This window comes from Crocodylus porosus, unplaced genomic scaffold, assembly GCF_001723895.1.
Source record: "Crocodylus porosus isolate Cpor-Errol unplaced genomic scaffold, CroPor_comp1, whole genome shotgun sequence".
NCBI lineage: Eukaryota > Metazoa > Chordata > Crocodylia > Crocodylidae > Crocodylus > Crocodylus porosus.
The window spans coordinates 102,686,512-102,706,206 of record NW_017728931.1 but is presented as its reverse complement, the minus strand read 5'-3'; the positions used below and the strand labels follow the sequence as shown (position 1 = coordinate 102,706,206).

The 19,695-nt window shown below is 39.0% G+C and overlaps 1 protein-coding gene across 2 annotated transcripts in view; it reads right to left on the bottom strand.

Annotated features, from left to right (window-relative positions):
* The window catches only part of KCND2 (potassium voltage-gated channel subfamily D member 2), a 481,391-nt gene that overhangs the window by 21,946 nt on the left and 439,750 nt on the right, over positions 1-19,695 (bottom strand). For both annotated transcript variants that reach the window (XM_019543431.1, XM_019543432.1), the window contains exon 2: positions 8,020-8,182. In XM_019543431.1, coding sequence (XP_019398976.1) covers positions 8,020-8,182 — 163 coding nt within the window. The remainder of the gene's footprint in view (positions 1-8,019; positions 8,183-19,695) is intronic.

The window sequence follows — 19,695 nt, the reverse complement described above, 5'->3', positions numbered from 1 at the left end:
GGGAGTGAGGTACCTACAGTAGCTCAAGTCAAGATTTCTATGGGTTTTTTTCAGAGCCAAACAGGAACACATAAGTAGTTCTGTGGCTGACAAATAGGATCAATTAGACTCACTCTTTGTGGCTTAGGTGCCTAAATGCCACCTAAGTCCTTATTATATACCTTAGAGGTTTGTTAGGATCTGGCCTCACATCATAAATTTCTTAGGATGTATGACTGGGCATTTCCGACCTATGAGTTAAGAAAGGATTATGATGCCCCTTTCATTAGGGGAACATTCACAAGGTCATAGAATTTAAGTAATTTTCACAAGTAGAGTGGTCATTTGGGAGGCACTGGTGCTAAGGTGCACAATTACCAGCCCTGTGATCATCTGTTTGAGGCTGTAGCAGAAGCATTCATGGCTCTATCAGATTCCAAAGAATCTGCAAATTCTGCTAAATACCTTGTCATGACATGGACTCAGGAAGAAGATAACATGATTTAATAACATGCCTGTGATAAAAACCAGAACCCAGGTATCCTGACTTCCATTTTGGTGTTCTAACCTCCAGAAAATGCTCCTTGCAATGGATTAGCGACAAGCCCTTTGTGGGGAATAGTAGCCTTTTTATTACTTGCACCACATTTTGAATCTAAATGTGTAATACACCTTTCCCCCAGCCTCCCCAGAAAGGAATTACTAAAGTCTCATGCCAGCAAAAGGATTGTAAGTGCTGTACACTATGCAAGGACTTCCCATGAAGTAGGCTGGAATCGTGGGGTGAGAGCATGGACAGAATTCCTTCCGTAAGTTTACAGAACTAGTTCAGATGAAATCCTAAATAAAATCTTAGATCTTATTTCCTCCACACATGTGTCTTTGTAAAAAGAAGAAAAAAATCCTATTAAAAAAATAAAGAAAGCAGAAAAAAGATGGGAAATTACATACACATTTTTATAGGTCTTGCCCCCTTAAGATAGTATAGGTATATTCAGATGTACTTATGGGTATATAGACCATGACAAGAGAATCTCCACTTAAAGTAACTCTCATCTACTGTGTGTCACTGGTGATTGAGAGAAAGACTTTAAATGCCAAGGCTTCTGTTCTATCAGTTTATTGCAATGTACTTTGAGGGAATTGCTTGTATAGAGCACTCTAACATGAAAACATCTTCAAAAGCAAATACAGTCTTTTGATTCAACCTTTGATTGAGGAGGCCAAAATAGAGAAAGCAATCCTTTATCTGTGTTCCATCTCTGCCAGGGCAATTGACTACCCGCTCAATCTTCCTGGGACACATGAAACAACATATATCTTGGTTGGCGACCAGTGTTTGAGAACCTAACAGAGGTTGGGTTAACAAGTACAAGACTTGAACAATGAGAAGCTGAGCACAGCAGTACACAGCATGTATTCTGAATGATCAAGACAAAGAGGCGAGGGTTACATGAATGAATGGATCACAGAAATGGGATCCCATGAGGCAGTTTACTACAAAATGTGGAGGCCTCAAAAACATGCCTGAAAAGCCAGTCAGTTCACAGAAAAGAAAGAACTGTCTGCTTTTCATACTTCCCCAGTCTTAGGACACTGTGAAGACACCTCTGCAGCCCAACATGTTTTTTGGTGGGAGAAACAGTGGCAAGGCTTTGTTCAACTGTAGCCTTAAGCGGGAGTTGTATACAGTAAATACTTCTGGTTGCTCTATTAATTACTCCTGCTACTTGTTGTTAAAATTATCAATGCACTGCTGATAACATAGTGTGGAAGTTTAGAAGTGATGTTCAGAGTCACCTGCATTTGATAGAATTCACTGGCACAATTTAACATAAATTAGTTTTTTTGAGTGAGGCAGTGGCATAATGGTGTGGCAGGCCACCTGGGGCACCTGTCACACATGGGCAGCAGTGACTTCTCATGCTGCTGCTTCTTCTGCCACAATTGTGTTGATGTGGTGGTAGCCATTTCTTCCCATCCCTCCCAAGTTAGTGCCGGGGCAGCTGTCCCGGTTGCCCTGTCCTAGTTACACCACTAAGTGAGGTACCATGAAGAGAACGGTCACTCTTGTATGTCACCAGAGTGAAAGAAGCTGTATGTCTTCCTGTTAGCACCTGGCATCTGGGTGCTTATTCAGGTACAGCAGAGAAGACTTCATTCATGCCACTTTCAGTCAATTCAAAGCCTTTCTAAACTCTCTCCTTTTGTGGATCAAAATGTGGGAAAACCAAGAGAGAAAATGAAGCTCTCTGGCAGTAGGGCATAGGACCTTAGAAACAGGACTGAAGGGGTCTCTGGGACCACCACTGTGCCCTGAAGATTTTCCACTCTTCCTCCAGTGAGGAGTGCTGACATTTTGTGAAAGCAGCTGCAGCAATGGAAGAACATGGAGAGTTTTGCAGTTGCTAAAACAAGGACAAAATAGCAAAATTTTGGAAGTTCTTTTGCCCACCCAATAACATTCTGCTGTAATCTTCCATCTGAATCCTTCTAGCAAATGGACCATCAGCTGAGCTCAGATCCCTATGATGTGAAGTTTGTTTTGACACTGTTATGATAGTGATCAATCACATTTCTCTCTGAAATATTTTTACTTTTCTTCTACCTTTGATTTTACTACTTGTAGACTAGTCCCTGAGGGCATTTTTACACATGCTCCAGGGGTGTGGTGTGGTGTGCTTTAATCAGAGTGGCTCCAAGAGCTGTTCTAATTAAAGGGCCCACAGCATCTTGTGTATCGGCTTCCCTGTGCTTCAAAATGTTGGAGGGGGTGCTTTAACTAAAACACATTGAACAAGTTTTAGTTAAAGTGCTCCTGCCACCATTTTGAAGCACAGGGATGCTGATACACATGACATGGAGCTGGCTGGAGCATGCTAATTAGCACATTACAGCAGACTTGATTCATTGAGTCTGTTCCAACATGTTGTAATTACAGTGTATTGGAGCAGCAGCAGCCTCCCCGCAGCCCCCCCTTATGCCTACATATTCTACAAATTGTGAGATGCAGCACCAGCACAAAACTTAATAATATGAATGTTATTTCATGATGTGAATCCCAGCATATGGAAGCGTCTTAAATTTCACCAGAAATTTGGTCTATCAGATTTAGAGCGAGAGAGAGAGAGAGAGAGTGAGAGAACAAGAGAGAGAGAGAGAGCGAGAGAGAGCGAGATTTCATTCATTTTAATAAGACTTTAATAGCATTAATATCCATTGTACTGGCCACCATATTTACTATCTTTCTATCTGCCTTTAAAGTCTGTAGTACAGAGTCTTGAATCTTCATGATCTTTTAATGTACAGATAGAAGTGTCTTAGTGTATTTTTGTGGACTCAAGATTAATCAAATGACCTGAATTCTCGCTTCTACTAAGCCCCCTTTACGTTGTCCTGGGGCTTTAAAGTGTGCCCAAGGGTAAACCACACCAAATGTAATTTTCTTTATTAATTTCAAATTATTGCAAATATTTCATATTAGATTAATGATAATGTAGATTATGCAAACAGTATAGAAAAATTTCCTTCTTACTTTCTTCCATTTGTAGATCTGGAAATGAAGATCATAAGAGCCTTACCATTTTATTTTTTTATAATCTTTTTAATAGAACTTGTAAATAACATGGTAAGAATTAACCTGAAGAAGAATGCTTTGCCTTCCCAAGCTTGGCTAACTTTATCTCAACTATGCAGTTGGTCCAATAAAAAATATTACCCCAAAAAATCTTTGCCTCTTGAATAATTCCTGTACCAGCACAGTTACAATGACACTCAAATGCTACCATGTCAAGAATTAAGACATTTCTGAGAGCATTAATTCCGTATCCACTAATTGTAAATATTACCTCTTTCATTTGAGAGATGGAGGTTCTATTAATTATTCCTCTTAAAGCACAAGTTTATATGCTTTTGGGCTGCATTAAAAAAAATCTGCAGGTTAAATACTTATAACCCCACTGAAGTTAAATCCCATTTACTTTTTAAAATCTTGTATTAGCCAGCATGGTGCCCTATTACAAATGCTCTGCCCTGACTTGCTAGATGCCATTAAGAAGTTGTTGCACTTTATCCTAGAGCTAGTTGTATTTCAGGAATAGCTAAAGCTATTAATAAATTGACAAGCAGATACAGCATGCAAAATCAGTAAGTAAAATAGATCACCCAGTCTTCAGGATAAATTATACTATATAAATAAAAGACCCAGACTTAATTTTGATGTAAATCAATTCTTTGGGTTGCTGGTTGCTAGACATTTTATTACAGCATCATGCAAAGCTTCTGAGAAAGTGTTTGTGCAAGTTGGCAATTATGGATTTCTCTGGCCATTTAGGAATCAGTATTGATAGACTCTGCAGGGGCTTCATTCAGGTTTCACTGGCTGAGAGGCAGTAAACATATCACAGGGTTTTTATGGATACAAAAAAGGGATAGAATACAGGGAACATTTAGGGAAGAACGTCATGTTCACCAAAAAGAGAACATTACTTAGTAGCTCAGCTCTCAACCCATGATACTCAGGATCAGGTGTATCCATGTGTCGCAGAGCACGCAAGTGCCCTGCTCCTTAGAGCAGGAACAGCTAGGGAGAGAGAGCCCTAGCAGTGAGTGGGGAGCCTAGCTGCTAGTTACCAGGGCAGCCAGAGTAGTAAGAAAGAGGCACAGGTGCTGGTTGCTGGGACAAGTGCTATGGGTCAGCTGACTGGAAGGAGGCAGGGCCTGACCTATATATAAACCCAGGCTGAGGCTAGAGAGGGAGAACTCTGCCAGCAGCCATAGGGGTGGGATCTCTGCTGGAGTGAGAAAAGGAAAAGGCCAGGCTGCATGGGCAGTTGTGAAGGTGAGACAGGGAGACACCCTGTGACAGGCGTGAATGTGGTTATAGCTGGATGGCTTAGTTAATGTTGTAGCCAAGGGGCTTGAGTTTGTGTTGATGGTTTACTGTTTACAACTGGAGGACTGGGTGAGGCTATCAGGGGTTGGAGGAGGCCTCATAGGTGCTCCACGGTAGCATGGAGACCCTGGTGCCAGAGGGGGTGCAGCATTTGGGGGTGCACCAACCCCAGCCCTGAGAAGGGGAGCAGAGAATCGGAGGCCAGGTAAGGCTGAGGCTGCCTGAGCCCTGCAGGGGGTTTGAGACCCCAAGGAGGAGATTTGGGGCCAGGCATGGCTATGGCCACCTAAGCCCCAAGGCTGCGGTAACCCCAGAGCAAGGGGTGGCATGAGGAGGCCCTGATGCAAAGGGGGCAGCGCCTGTGGGGCATGGTACAGGGGCAGTTGCAGCCACACAATACAGAACAGAGGCCAGGATACAACAGGGCACTGTGTCCAAGGGGACAAAAGGCAGCCTCCTTATACTTATAAAAGATCAAGACGTGGTAGGCGAGAATGAGGGTGCTTTAATGCAGACTTGGCATGGTAGGGGGCACTAGGGGAGATCACGACTGCCCCTAGGACTCTACACTGTGACACCATGCTTATTTAAAGAAATGTTCTTTCTTTAAATAATAAGGTCTACAGATCATTTACAATAGGTCTTTGAGTCTGCTTTGCAGCTTGGGGCAGTTAAGACAACTTCTATAGTCAGGATCATTCAAATAACTCTCGATGAGAAGAGGTTAGTCGAAAGCCCACCAAACTGGTTTATCATGAGTGAGCCCTTCCTAGGTATAGGAGCCACCTTGATAATCTGACTTCCATGTAAGGCTTGGTGTATGGGCAGTGCACATGCAGATGGTGAAAATTCTCTTTGCAATAGGACCAATTGTCTTTCTTATTGGGTAAATCTACATGTTCCCCTGACTGCGCAGTTGGTACTGTGCAGTCATTTCGTATTTTCTAGTCATTTTCTAGAAAGTAATAAATAACTGTGCAGTACCGGTGGGTACTGCACAGTCCTGGCAGTGCACAGGTCATAGCTGCGGCATCACGGTTAGTGCCTGCCAACTCTATGTTACCATAGCTCATCACCACGGCAATTTATTAAGGAAACCCCAGCAGATACTGACTGTGGCAACCAGAAGAGGTCTGTTAACTGTGGCAGGAGCAGTGCTCATTGTGTTTCAGTTGATTGGATGTTGTTCTCTTTTTTCTGGTACTCATTCCCTAAACTGATCTCTGCCAACAGATGAGACAGTTTCACGTGAAGGTGAGAGCTAGAATTATCATATCAAGTCTGGATCACAGAAACAGGTTTGTATATAGCATTTAAATTCCCAACAGCCTCCAATGATTTCTGTTACCACAGGCATCATTATTTTCCCTCATTATGACCATCATTTATCATCTTTAATCTCCTGAGATGTGACACTGTACCAGATTGTATTTATCCTCAACCTCCATAGCACCTTTTAGGTTTATATGCCCTGAATCTAAAATACTCCAGGAACAGCAGCACTCCTTGTGTTTGTTTCAGCTTTCTCTCTGTATAGAATTCTGATCAGAAAAATTGCCAGGATAAAATAAGTAAACTTTCTTCTTCCCTAAAGCCAGAATTATTGCTGCCTGGATCCTGCAGAGAGAACCTGCAAGCAAATACAAGATCAAATGGTAATCGATGTTAGTAAAAGAAAAAACCTGCCATCCATCTGTAAAACTTAATAATTGTCTGAGGACGCTAAATTGAGAAAGCTTTGAAGAAAAGCCCCTGCTAGCTACTCATTTACATGTTCCAGGAGGAGCACTGTTCTGTTTGTCCCTTCTTTCAGGCTTCAGATAGGATGAGCAATGGATGATAGATGATTTCATTCAAGTCATGACCTTTCCATGGTTTGCCGAGACTGGCAATGGGCAAATTTTTGCACATCTCCATAGGTATCTTGCCCAGACAATGCTCAGTGACCACATTTAATCAAAGCTTTTGCTCTATTGAGAGCCTGGCAAGAACTGGAACTGGTAGGAGATCTGCAAATGTTTCTGAGGCAACAGACAGCAGCTACTGACTACACTTGTTTAAGCTACTACTTGCAGGGAGGCATTTTCTCCTGTTGTATTTCATGGACTAATTCAACTTGCCACATTCTATATTAGTGTACTGCACGCCTGTACTCCTTTCTGTAGTGCCTGGCAAAAACTTAGGATCATAAAATGACTTTTCTGATGACTTCAAATAGCTTCAGCTTCCCATAGTTTCCCACTTCTATTAAACCTGGAACTGATTTGTCAGTGTCTGACTCTAAGAAGCACACTCCTGCAGAAAACAGTCTTGCTGATGTTTTTTTGTTTTTTTGTTTTTTTGAAGGGCAGCTGGGCAGGGTGGGAAGAGAAGTAGTCAAGCTTCTTATTTTTTTAAAACTATGATTACAATAGTGTCCACCCTTTCATCCTCAAGAAAGCATCATAAGACATTTGGGGTTTCAGATGAGAGTTCATATTTGGTTGTTGATATATTTCTGTTGGTCTGATGCCACCTAAAGTTTTCATAACCAATGGAGCAGACAGAGAAGATTACTCCCAGAACTGGCTACCTCTGAAGAGCCTATATAGTGATGAAGCCACTTTTTCTGGCAAGAATTTCCCAACCTTGGAAACAGTGAGTCATGGATACTTGTGAATTCTCTTCAGAAAAGCTCCATGGCAGAGACATTTGGCTGAGACTCCAGCCACTGTGGAGGCAAAAAGAGTCAGGAGCTTCAGTGCATTAGGCAATCTCCTGTTGCCAGGGGCTGGCAGGCCTGGTTTTGCAGCCAAGCTGTAAGTGTACTGAAATACCATTGTAATGGATGGGTGGACTTAGCATGAAGAAAAAAGGAATAAATTTTCCATAAAAAAATTAAAGACTACTTTAAAATGAGTAAATTGGCATTGACAAACTTATATTCTCTATATATCTTATTTAGTTAGGCTATAAAGGTGCATATCTACCCTGTCTTCTGACTAACTTCAAACTAACATGGTTAACTACCTCTGCTCCTTAAGGAACCTGCCATGATTAGTGAATAGTAATTCTCCTACTAATAAATTACATTCATTTTGGTGCACAGCATAACTTTTGTGAATTCTGCACTGAATCAAAATTGTGAGAGAAAAGTGAGAACATACCTTCTGTGCCCTGCGCTTGTCTGCTCGTTGATTCTGGTGGTAGATACGACTGAAGTTGGAGACAATAACAGGAACAGGCAGAGCAATGACTAAGACCCCACTCAAAGAACATATTGAACCAAAGATCTTCCCAACTATTGTCTTCGGCACCATATCGCCATACCTGGATTAGAAAAACAAAACATTTAAAAACATAAGTTAACATGTCAGTTTTAAACTCAAATTAGCTGCTTGTTCTAACAAATAGATGTTTCATGCACATATACATTTGTCCACATTCCTATGCTCTTTTTAAGTACATAATTTCATTTTTAATTTAGTGCTTATGTTGATACAGTGCCTAGAGTTGGATCTCAATGATCTTTTATGCCATAAAAAAAAAGAAAAGAGAAAAACCCCAAGCCTTGACGATTCTCAGAGTCTCTGGAGCTTGCGTACATCTCTTTTTAATGCCAGATACTATTTTTCTAGGTCTGGAGGAATGCAGCAATGCTTAGAATTACTTTGGGGCTTGTAGATAGGGGCTACTGACAGCTTATTATGAAGACTTTGTTCTCTGTTCTTGATAGTTTACTGTACTGTGTAGAGCAGAAATGTGTAACTGAGTATTGCTGTGTTCAATAAAAAGCTAAACTGCCCTTAAAGTTCCATTTTCTTTTTAATTTGTGTGGGTTATTAATTACTATTACACAGTTGAATAGCATTGTAAATTTGCACAGCATATTACAGAACATGGCTTGTTCAGGCAGTGAATGTGTCTTATCTTACAGTCTATGTAACACAAGACTAAACATTCAGCAAGATGCAGGATAAAACTGCAGAAGAGGCAGTGTTTGGGAGTTGCTGTGATGAGAATAAACTTGTGTTTGAAGTAGGATTGGAAGTGTGATGGAGGAGGTGTGGAACAGGTGACGAGAGGGAGATTCTTTGAGGCTGCCACGAAGTTCTGGATCTGAGGGGGAGATTAATGTATGGACAGAAGTTTGGAATGGTGCTGGGGGCAGGAGGGGATAGCAGTAGGAATGAGGCAAAGACATTTTCCAGGGACAGATTATGTGCGACTTTGTGAAGGAGGCTGAGGGACCTAAATTTATAGGGTAAGAAAAAAAGGAGTCAAGGATTTCTCTGATGGCCTATCAGGTACTGAGATTAAGGCATACTATAGTCAGTGGCACTGACTGATGTAAGCTCTGTGGCTGGCATCATTCTCTTTGACTTGGCCTGAATAACCTGGGCTGACTGGGAGCAGCCTTCAGCATGGGTCCAGTATGAGACTGAACTCATGCCTCTGGAGACCAGTGCTACCCAACTGCCCTGGCATCACAGTCCTATATACAGTAAGAAGAGATTACTAATGTTGTGAACTACAACTGCTAACAGATTAGCAAGCATGAATCACCTTTCCAGTCCTAAACTTACCTTTTCCTCGGCCCACCTGCACTTATTTTTAGAGGAAACCCATTGCATTTTGTATTTTTGCATGTCATGAGTTATTAAAAAAATGTGATCAGCAAAATTTAAAATTGCAGATAGATGTTTTTGTTTCTATTAATAGAAACAAAAACCATACCATTGTATATTTTTTCCTGTACATGAGTTGGCTATGTTTTGTAAAGCTACTAAGCATTTCTTTTTGATTAAATAAATACAATTAACCTTAAACCAATAATCGCTGTTGTTCTAGCCTACATTATCACCAAGTTCCTTGAATCCTGTATAGGTGTCTTCAGGGTTTATTTTACACTTATTTGAAATCATCTTCATCAATTTCCACACTACAACAAAACCAAAAAACACCAAGGGAGTTTTTATAGAAAAGAAACTGAAATGTATGTTTATTCATGGCTGTCACTGTCAAGACAAATATGTACAATTAGGTTCCTAAATCTATAATTAAACAACTAAATGTGCAGCCTGATTTGCAAAATTTCTGGGCATCTGTAAACTCTCCTACTTGCCAACAGGACTTTTTGAACAGTCAAAAGGCAGTTGTGGCTCCATTTTAGTCTGCAGCTGTTGGGTTGCGAAATGGTATACCCAGCTGAACACATAAGACTTAAGTTTGTGTGAATATTCTGCAAGTGTTTTATGACTAGTAAAGACTCTAGGCCAACTGACTTCTAATACTTTAGTATCCAGGCATAGTTTAACAGTGTGGCATAGAAATTTTCTTCATAATCATTCTAAAAATTATGAAAAGTTTAACATGAATGTTTGGGATTGTTTGGCTTGTAAAGGTGTTCTCAGTCTGTTGTGAAATGACCAGAGCAAGATCTAGCAGCTAGATTCTAGCCCCTCTCAGAATATTTCAGTTCGGTTTTCTTAATTCTACTTGGATAAGGTGAAACATTGCACCATTTTCCAAACGTAATTTAATCCACTGATCACTTGATGTTAACAATATACTCCACATTCTTGATAGCTCTAATTTAGCCATTCCAGTATTCCATCTCTCTTTTTTTTTTTTTGTGAGCTTCCTATGTGTAGTCAGACTCTTTGCTTGTTTTAGTGACAAAATTGGGCTATTGCTACTTATTTAAGGTTAGCCCTGATCTGTTACAGGACAGTGACCTGGATTGTATTCTGGCAACAATATTGTTTCCCAAATTCCAGTTGCAGACCAAATATTTCTTTCCATTATGTGTTACTGAATGCAAACAATAGAATTGGACATCCCCCCTCCCGCTTTACCTGGAGCAGTTTGGGTGTTATGTCTTGTGGCTGTGTCAGGGTTATGTAGTTTTACTAATAGGTTAGACAATGGATTTGTATAGGATGGTTGGAGACAGGTGATACTGCCTCATATTTTTAGCCCCATGACAAACCAACCCCCCATCCTGACTTATTTGCTTGGCTCCCAACACTGATGAACATTGATAAAACTGACACCAGGAGTGGCTTGCAGGATGAGGGGTTTGCTGGGCTGGGAGGGGCTGTCCATCTAGGGGTGGGGTGAGGGGCTAAAAATAGCCCAGTGCTAGGAGGATGGATAGGGAAAGTGCAGCCCTGGGGCCTTGGAGCTACGCTGGGAACTGTACAGAAGTGCAGGACAGTTAGAATGGTCTAAAATAGTCAGTCAACGATCTAAGTTAGACTACCTTGGAGATTGGGTCAGCCTTTTTGAAATCAATTTAACCTTCCTGAAACTCCTGTACAGTTCCCATGTAGATTCACCTAACTAGAGATCTAAGTGTAAAGTCTGCACCTGGCTGAACTATGTTAGAATAGGTAGCCGTTTTTATTGCTGTCTAATCTCCCTCAGCCTCCCCAGATGTTTGTATGGACCCTCTGTATCTATGGAGTATCTAACTGTCATAAGCTGACTTAAATGCCTACTTCAAAATCTAATCAAGACAGCCAAATGTTGGGTCTAAGGTAGAAGCTGTGCAAATCTCCATGTGCAGTACTGAGAAGTCAGAAGACTGAATTACAAGAGAATCATTACTTTTGCCATTCTTTCTTAAAGTGAGTGAAGAAGGTCTCTTAATAATCAAAATGCATGAGGGAGACACTTACATGAATTCCAATTATGATCCAAAATACATATTTGTATTAACACTAGCTAATTGTATAACATATATATTTTTGTGTGTGCATGTGTGTACACACACACACACACACACACACACACACTCTGATGGAAGATATCATACGAATTTTCCTTTTTTTTATTGCTTAGTAAATGAATGTGTGTTTAGAACACAAGGTTTGCTATGAAAATAAATTCTAAACAAAGTTTAAGCTACAGCAGGAAACTCCCTGGAAAAATGAAACAGTGTGATAGGCAACCTTTGAGATTTGTCAGGCATAATAGCTATGAATAAGTCCAGCATATGCATTTTTACAGAGACTAAATATTGTAAAACAAGCAGCTTAGATTGCCAACATTTAAAAATATCAATGTAATCATGTCAAAACCCACTAGAGGGCATAAAACACCATTAGAAACCAAATGAACTGATAATCCTTACCATTTTCATATGGCTTCACATACCCCACCCTTCAACACAATTGAATTATATCTCTGTAACAGTATAACATCATTTGGGGTTTGTTGTCTGATTTCTGGTTTATTCACGGAAAAGGAAAAGTTAGTTTCTCTTTTCAGTCTTACGAAAATTATTACAAAAGTATATAATAGTAAATGAAGAGAACCACATTCAAATGCACTCAACAGAATTCCTTTTAAAAGGCAAAGTTATTTCTGACTTAGGTGTGTAAAAATAGTGAAAAATAATATAGCTATGCTTTGTAGAAATGAAGCCCCCTTCTGTAGAAATCAGGATTTCACATTTGCTTCAGGACATAGAGCAACAAACTTACTGTTGCTTAGGAATGACAAGATTTGTTCCTTTCTTCCTTTCATGGTCCTTCATGTTGATTGAAACTTCTTTCAGTCAAGACTGATAACGAAATGTATAATGTTTGGACTTCAGGTTTTAACCAGATCCACTGCCTTAAATTTTAGTGCATAAGGGATGTTCTTTCTTTTTACCTGGTTGACCTGTGCTCTCAGAGTGCTCTAATGCTTTCTCTCCCCTGGTTTCTACTATAAAAAGATCATGGATTGGTTCACGTGCTTCCTTCTATTATGGGTAATGACAGTTAACTAGAAGCCTCACGCACAGGCCTAGAGAATAAAATTTACACAGCTGTTCACCTGGCTATTTCTTTAGCCAGCCAGCCACCAAAACATACATGTAGACTCTAGAACTGGGTGGTAGGAGGCAAAAAAACATATCTTGGTTTGTATGACAGTAATAATTATTATGATGAATCTGCAGCCTAGACTAGATCTTAAAATAGCCTAATGGGTCTGGAAAAGTAATACAGTAATACAAGATACTGCTGTTGAGGTGAGAGTCAAAGCATTAGATACATTATTCTAAATTTTATTCTAACCTAGAGAGCTTCTGTGTGGAGTTACAAACATTTCTTTTTGCAGCTTTTACAGCTTTGAAAAGCCCTATGTTGCAATAACCCTATCTTCTGCTGAGTAGTGATGGACGTGGCTCCCTTCAGAGCCCATGAATGCTGTTCCAAGCATTGACCAGAACGATCACTCATAAATGATGAAAAGCACTTCCTCCTCTCAGGGGCTGATCTGCTCACAGACTTTCTTAATGTACAACACAGGATAATTCAACTTGCTTCTCCATATGGTAGTGCATTTGGTAGTGCACTGTATTGTCCCAGAAGCTTCCAGGCGGAGATTAACATTTCTGAAGTACAAAGTTTTTTAATAAAAACTTTCTCTGCAATTATGTCACCCTCTTCATTCACAATCCCTAAAATATTTCTAAAGATGATTAATGTTATGATTTGTGCAGGGCATGTTATGCACAAGAAGGCTGAAAGACTGGCTATGATTGCACAGTGAGTCTGTTGTATAGTCAGCAAAAGAACTCAAGTCACTAAAGCTGTTTGTAGACATGCTCACCATTTTCTAAGCTGTGTTAACTGATTTGCATCACACAGTTTGAATCAAATTTTAATCTGAATGAAGGGTTAATAGATGATCATTGACCATCAGGGAGGTTTCTGTGCATTTCTGCACTTCTGCAGTAGAGATGGCAAGGGGCATCTTTTGCTATACCTGGTGATGGGCACGAGCAACAGCAAGCCCTAGGTACCTGTTGTATGTACATATTAATACAGTTTAAATTGCCTAATTCAAGATGCCCTAGTATGCATTAACTTCAATTCTCATTCAATGATTAGTTCAGACTGCAGCCAATTTTAATTTGGACTACAGACATTCACATGTATATAGTGACAGCTGTAGTCTGAATTAAACCTGGAAAAGCATAATGTCTATAAATGGCCTTTTACTGCCTCATTTTCATTAGCTGGCTAGATTTCTGTCAGAACAAAACAAACAAAAAAACAAAAAAAACAACAAAAAAAAGAAAACAACCCCCTTCACCTCTCTTGTAGATAGATTTTTTTTCCATGGCCTACTTTTTCTTATTAAAACATAGTGGTGCCCACTTGATGCTAGCCATTGTGCCCACATAAAGGAAAGCATAGGTCAGTCCTGAAGGGCTTATGACTTAAAGCCTCACTCCTGCAAGCTGCTTCATGCATACAGTCTCTTGTGGTCATGGGCAACTATACAGATACTGTGATCTGCATGGGAGGGGTGGGAGAGAAGAATAAACAATCCTGGGTTACACACCCCTAATTTTATTTCTAAAAAACACTCTCTAGGTGCTACAGCAGTAGCTAAAAACAGTCATTCTGACAGATGTTTGGAAGACTGCTATTGCATATAGAACTGGATTAAAGCAAAGGCAGTAAGGACCAATTTCTGCCCATGCTAGATCACTGCCTCCAATGTATTAAAAAAACCAAACCAAACCAAAAAACCCCCCCACCCAAACAATACAAAACAAAACATTCTCTGCATCTAGCCCTTATGCATGCAAAGAAAAGCCTTAAGGCATGAATTAATGCTCACCCACATGTGAGGAGAGCCTGACCTGTGAACTCATCATTGATCTAAGTCCTATTGCTTCTTCTTAGGGGGCAGAGCTTGAAGTGGGAAGGGGTCTATGTGGGATGTGTTATTACTTCCTGATTGCCTAATTTAAGCCTTGCCTTTATACTGTAATGCATTTAGGAATAAACAAGTATCTCAATTAATAGAGATGCTGAGAATAGTACTCTGGCCTAACAAGATACACCATAAGAAAAAAACACTTTCATTTTAAAACCAGGTAAAAAACCAAACAAATATATCCCGGTGAAGGATAGAAATGGTCCGTTTTGACTAGAGAACAAGAAATGCCAAACATGAAATAATATAATAGAGATGTCAAATTATGTTTGACAATTACAAAATGGGCTCCTTGTCTGAGGAGTAACAGTAAATTGTGCAGTAAATTGCAGTAGAGCTGTTCCTTAGAGCTTCCAAGCTGCTTGGTGACTAAATGCTGGCAAGTGGACACTAATTAGTCATTTATTTCCACATTGCATATTACAGCAGATAATTTAAAATGCCACTGGTAACAAGTTTAACTAGGATTTCTAAGCATGTATATGTACTCCAACTGTGTTGCCTTAAGGATCTAACAGTTTTGAGTTTACTATTTAAACATTCTCCAAGTTGTCATCTGGGACTATTTCAGTTTGTAAAAGGAAAAAGACACCGTACATAAATCTGGGATAATTTGGGGCTAATACTCTTCTATGTCAATGGAAGGCAAAATTATGTTATTTTTTCATTTCAACTAAAATGGGAGAAGCAGGGAAAAGTGCTTTAATATCTAAAATCATTAATAGTAATAAAATAATGTCTGGTTATTATGAAATATATTTTAATTGTAACAACTAGATTATTGTATCTGCTTTCACAATTTTAAAGTTCTTTTTATGAATGCAGGATACATTCCTACTTGTATAATTATTAATAGACCATAAAAAACAAGTACAAGAATTACTACTCCTTTCTAATGTCCTTTCCTTCTGTAGTTCACACAGTGTACAATAGGTACACTGTTGATACAGGAATGACTTTCATTTTATGTCAAGAAAACACGAACTTGGAGGAAAAAAACACCAAATGATTAGATGACATGACTGACCTTTTCCACTGTAAGTCTGACACAACCTACCTTCTTTAGTAGAACATTTCCAAGGGTCCTGCTCATAGAAACTATTATTTATTTGACCACTACTAATATTCAACAAGATTTTTATGCACAAATGTGTCCAGAGACATGCATGTGTGTGCGTGCACGCACGCACGCACGCACGCACACACACACACGGGATGTTGTCTAGTTTTTCCAGGTTCAGAAACAAGCAGAAAGATGAGGGCTAGGTTTGTGATATATTTATTGTAGTAACTTACAATGGTAAGTGCTGCTTTATATGAAACTAAAACAACCATTAGGTGTATTACTAGCATTGATATTAATAGATGACATTGCATTATTTCTAAACACCATCATTCCTGTGTTTCAGCCCTGTAGTATTTGGAATGAACAATATTAATCTCAGTATTTTCCATCACTGGCTGGTAGCTAATAACAAAAATATAGCTGACAGATTGGGTTGTTTTTGTCATGATTCCTATGCTATATGATAGGTTATTACAAATCAGTATTTACAATACAGTATCTCTGTGAAATACCACCTAATACAGTATAATTACTGTGTGGAGTAGCCTCATAAAGAAAATACATATCTACCTGCTATCTTTGTAACAATGTTTAAGGAGATAAAAGTATTGTACATTTTTGGTTCTATGGAAACCATTTTTGACTATTTTTTGTTTAAATCTGTCCTCAGACCAATTATAGGCAAAATATAGGTGTAATATTGTAAAACAAACATAGAAAGAAGAATTAGGGTGAAAGAAACAGTTGGATATTACTGTATATGCAAAAATGGTACTCTTGAAAGGCACTTGATGACTAATGGTATGGTGCATTTTGTTCCCCCGTGGACACTCTCTTATAAGGTGCCATATTTTGAGAGCCATGTACTTATTTAGGTTCTTATGTGGCCCACATCATACTATTTGATAGCTTCAGTGTCAATAATGGATTTTATCTTTTCAACCTCCCTGTGACAGAATATAAACTTTTCCATGCTAATAATCTATAGTCATAAGCTCTATGGAACCTCTTGTAGTAGTCCTTCTACCTAGATCTGCGTGCAAGATCAAGCCTTTCTATCACATGCTTTTAGTTTGGAAGCACATCTTCCATTATGTACGGAAAGCACCTAACAGAGCTTCTAAGCTATCGGAGTCATCATCATCATCATAGTCATCATCAAAATAATGAATTACTTCTTGGTCCTGATCCTGAAAACACATGTTTAACTTGAAGCACGTGAGCAGTGCCAAGATACTGGCTTCAGCTGATACTACCTACAAGGTTCAAGGTAAACATGTGCCTAGGTGTTTGCCTTTGAAATATGAATTCTCTACAGGAGTCAGCAACCTGTGGCTTGCAGAGTCCTTGGACCCAGTCCACAGAGCCAGGGGGCTTTGGTGGTCTTCAGTAGTATAGTGACTTTAGCAACATGGAGCTTTGCCTACTGCCAGAAAATGTGGCTGATCAGCACTCTAGTACCTTCCTTAATGTTCAGCCCCTAAGCAGATATTCAAAAGATATAAACACTCAGGAGGGTGGCAATGGGATTTTGGTGTCTTTTGTGTCTTTGAAAATTTGCCTTTTACTTTTGCAGTCCTTAATCAAATCTCTGGTACATTTTAGTGGAGCTACACATGAGTAACAATACATTTGGCTGTATGGGATCTCTAGTTCCCTTCTCTCAAGAGCTATAATGATTTATATTCCATTTTTGGACTATTCCTAATCCGTGTCACTCCTAAGGTATTTTATATTTGTCACCCTTCCCTTTAATATAATACGTATGTAGGAAAATAACTTGGAGCATTTCTGCTTATTTTTTTCATTAGAATATTAATACTAAATAATAAAAATTTAATTGGAGGAACTTAAAGTGCCTTACATGCATTAATTAAGCCTCTCAGGATCCCTATGCTGTAAGCATTTTCAAAATGAAATTATGCTGCATAAAAATACACCCTCTCTTAAAGTCTGAGCACCTTTGGCAAACTTGTAACAAAGCCATATATTAATGGACTCCAGCCATTCCTTCCAGATGACATTACTCTGGCAGCAACATAAATAGTACAAAAACAGAATAAACCATATCATCAAAACACTGCTAAGGTCTCTGCCAGTCTCATGCCTCACACTTCACACTAAGAACAGGGAGAAAGACAGGAAGTACACTGTGTTCCCTAGTTTAACAAACTTCAGCTGTTACTGATTGATTGGAAAAATGAGCTCCAGAGGCCTGTACTGGGCCTAATGAAGAACCCATTGTACAGATGGTAACCTAAAGCAGGAAGAGTTTAAGTGCCTTCTCAAGGTCACAGAGCCAAAAAAGGGTCATTCCAGGCTTTAAAAAGTGTCTGTAGTATGCAATAAGGCTTCCTATATTTTTCTAGTGGGAAACAAATTCAAGCAACAGACTCTAAAAATAGATCACTTCCCCAGACTGACTTTGTTTTCATGTATATGCTGTTTGTTCACCTTAAATACCTTATGTGCTTGTGTAAGAATAAAAAACCCACACACTTCTGTTCTCAGCTGGGAATACATTGTGTAATACAACTTGCAAATATTACAACTAAAAATGGGTCCAAGCTGTGAAGTTTAAATCTATGCTCAGATCACAATTGAACTTGATTGTTCTTTTCTGATAGGTTGGTTTCATTAGGGGGAACATCCATGGGCTTTAGAATAACTACTTATTGGAAACTGAATTGAATAATGAACTGAATCACCATGCTTTTTGAAGTCCAGGCAGTCTGTGAAGCTTCAGAATTTATTCTGCCACTACTGACATTAATGCATTTCTGTTCTGTAAAAGATGGTACTAGAACTACATATGATTTTTAGCAGTTTGGTAAGTACCTGGTCTTAATGAACCTATGAAGATTTTTAACTATTATATTTGCTGTCAACAGCAAATTACTAAAGATGCAGCATGGATTTGTCTTCTGTAGCAATCACAGTTTAGTATATCTGTTAAATTAAAAACTACTGGGAACAAAATGCCATTAATTTATCTTTATCCCTATGTTATGCACCATTGTACTTTCTTATTATATTTTGACTTTCACTATTATAGGATTTCGATAATCTTAAAATAGTAAGCAGAGTTTTCTCACCCCTTAAGAAACCATCATGTAAAAACAATGCCTTTTTCCTTGTTAGTTGCTCTGCTTTAAAGATTTTCATATAATTTGAAAATAGAATATTAGATCAAATTTAGCAGCTGGCAAATTAAAATACAGTAACTCGTAGCTTACCAGCACTACCAGTGATGGAATAAAGTATATCTGAGTTTTATTTCTTCAAGGCAAAACTAGGAAAATACAATGGCCAGGTACAGCCATTACCCTTTTACAGGTATAAGTGATTGGAAACTGGTCTGTTGCCATAACAGAACAAAAGTGTAGCATGCAAAAATGGTTTATACCTAAAGCTCAACAGAAGTGCAGTACGGATAGGCTGATTTAAAAATGACAGACCCCAGTCTAAGATTTGCCCCCCACACCAAAAGGCGAATGCGTGTTCTGTTTTGATCTAAACTATGCTGCTTACAGAAAACCACATCATTTCAATCGATTCCACCACTGCTCTAGTACCTTCCTTAATGTTCAGCCCCTAAGCAGATATTCAAAAGATACAAATAGCAGTCAAACACACAGGAGGTGGCAATGGGATTTCAGTATCTTTCGTGTCTCTGAAAATTTCCCATTTACTTTTGCAGTCCTTAATCAAGTCTCCGGTACATTTTAGTGCAGCTACACATGTGTTAAAAAAAAATGGCTGTATGGGATCTCTAGTTCCCTTCTCTCAAGAGCTATAATGATTTATTTTTCATTTTTGGACTATTCCTAATCCGTGTCACTCCTAAGGTATTTTATATTTGTCACCCTTCCCTTTAATATAATATGTATGTAGGAAAATAACTTGGAGCATTTCTGCTTATTTTTTTCATTAGAATATTAATACTAAATAATAATAATTTAATTGGAGGAACTTAAAGTGCCTTACATGCATTAATTAAGCCTCTCAGGATCCCTATGCTGTAAGCATTTTCAAAATGAAATTATGCTGC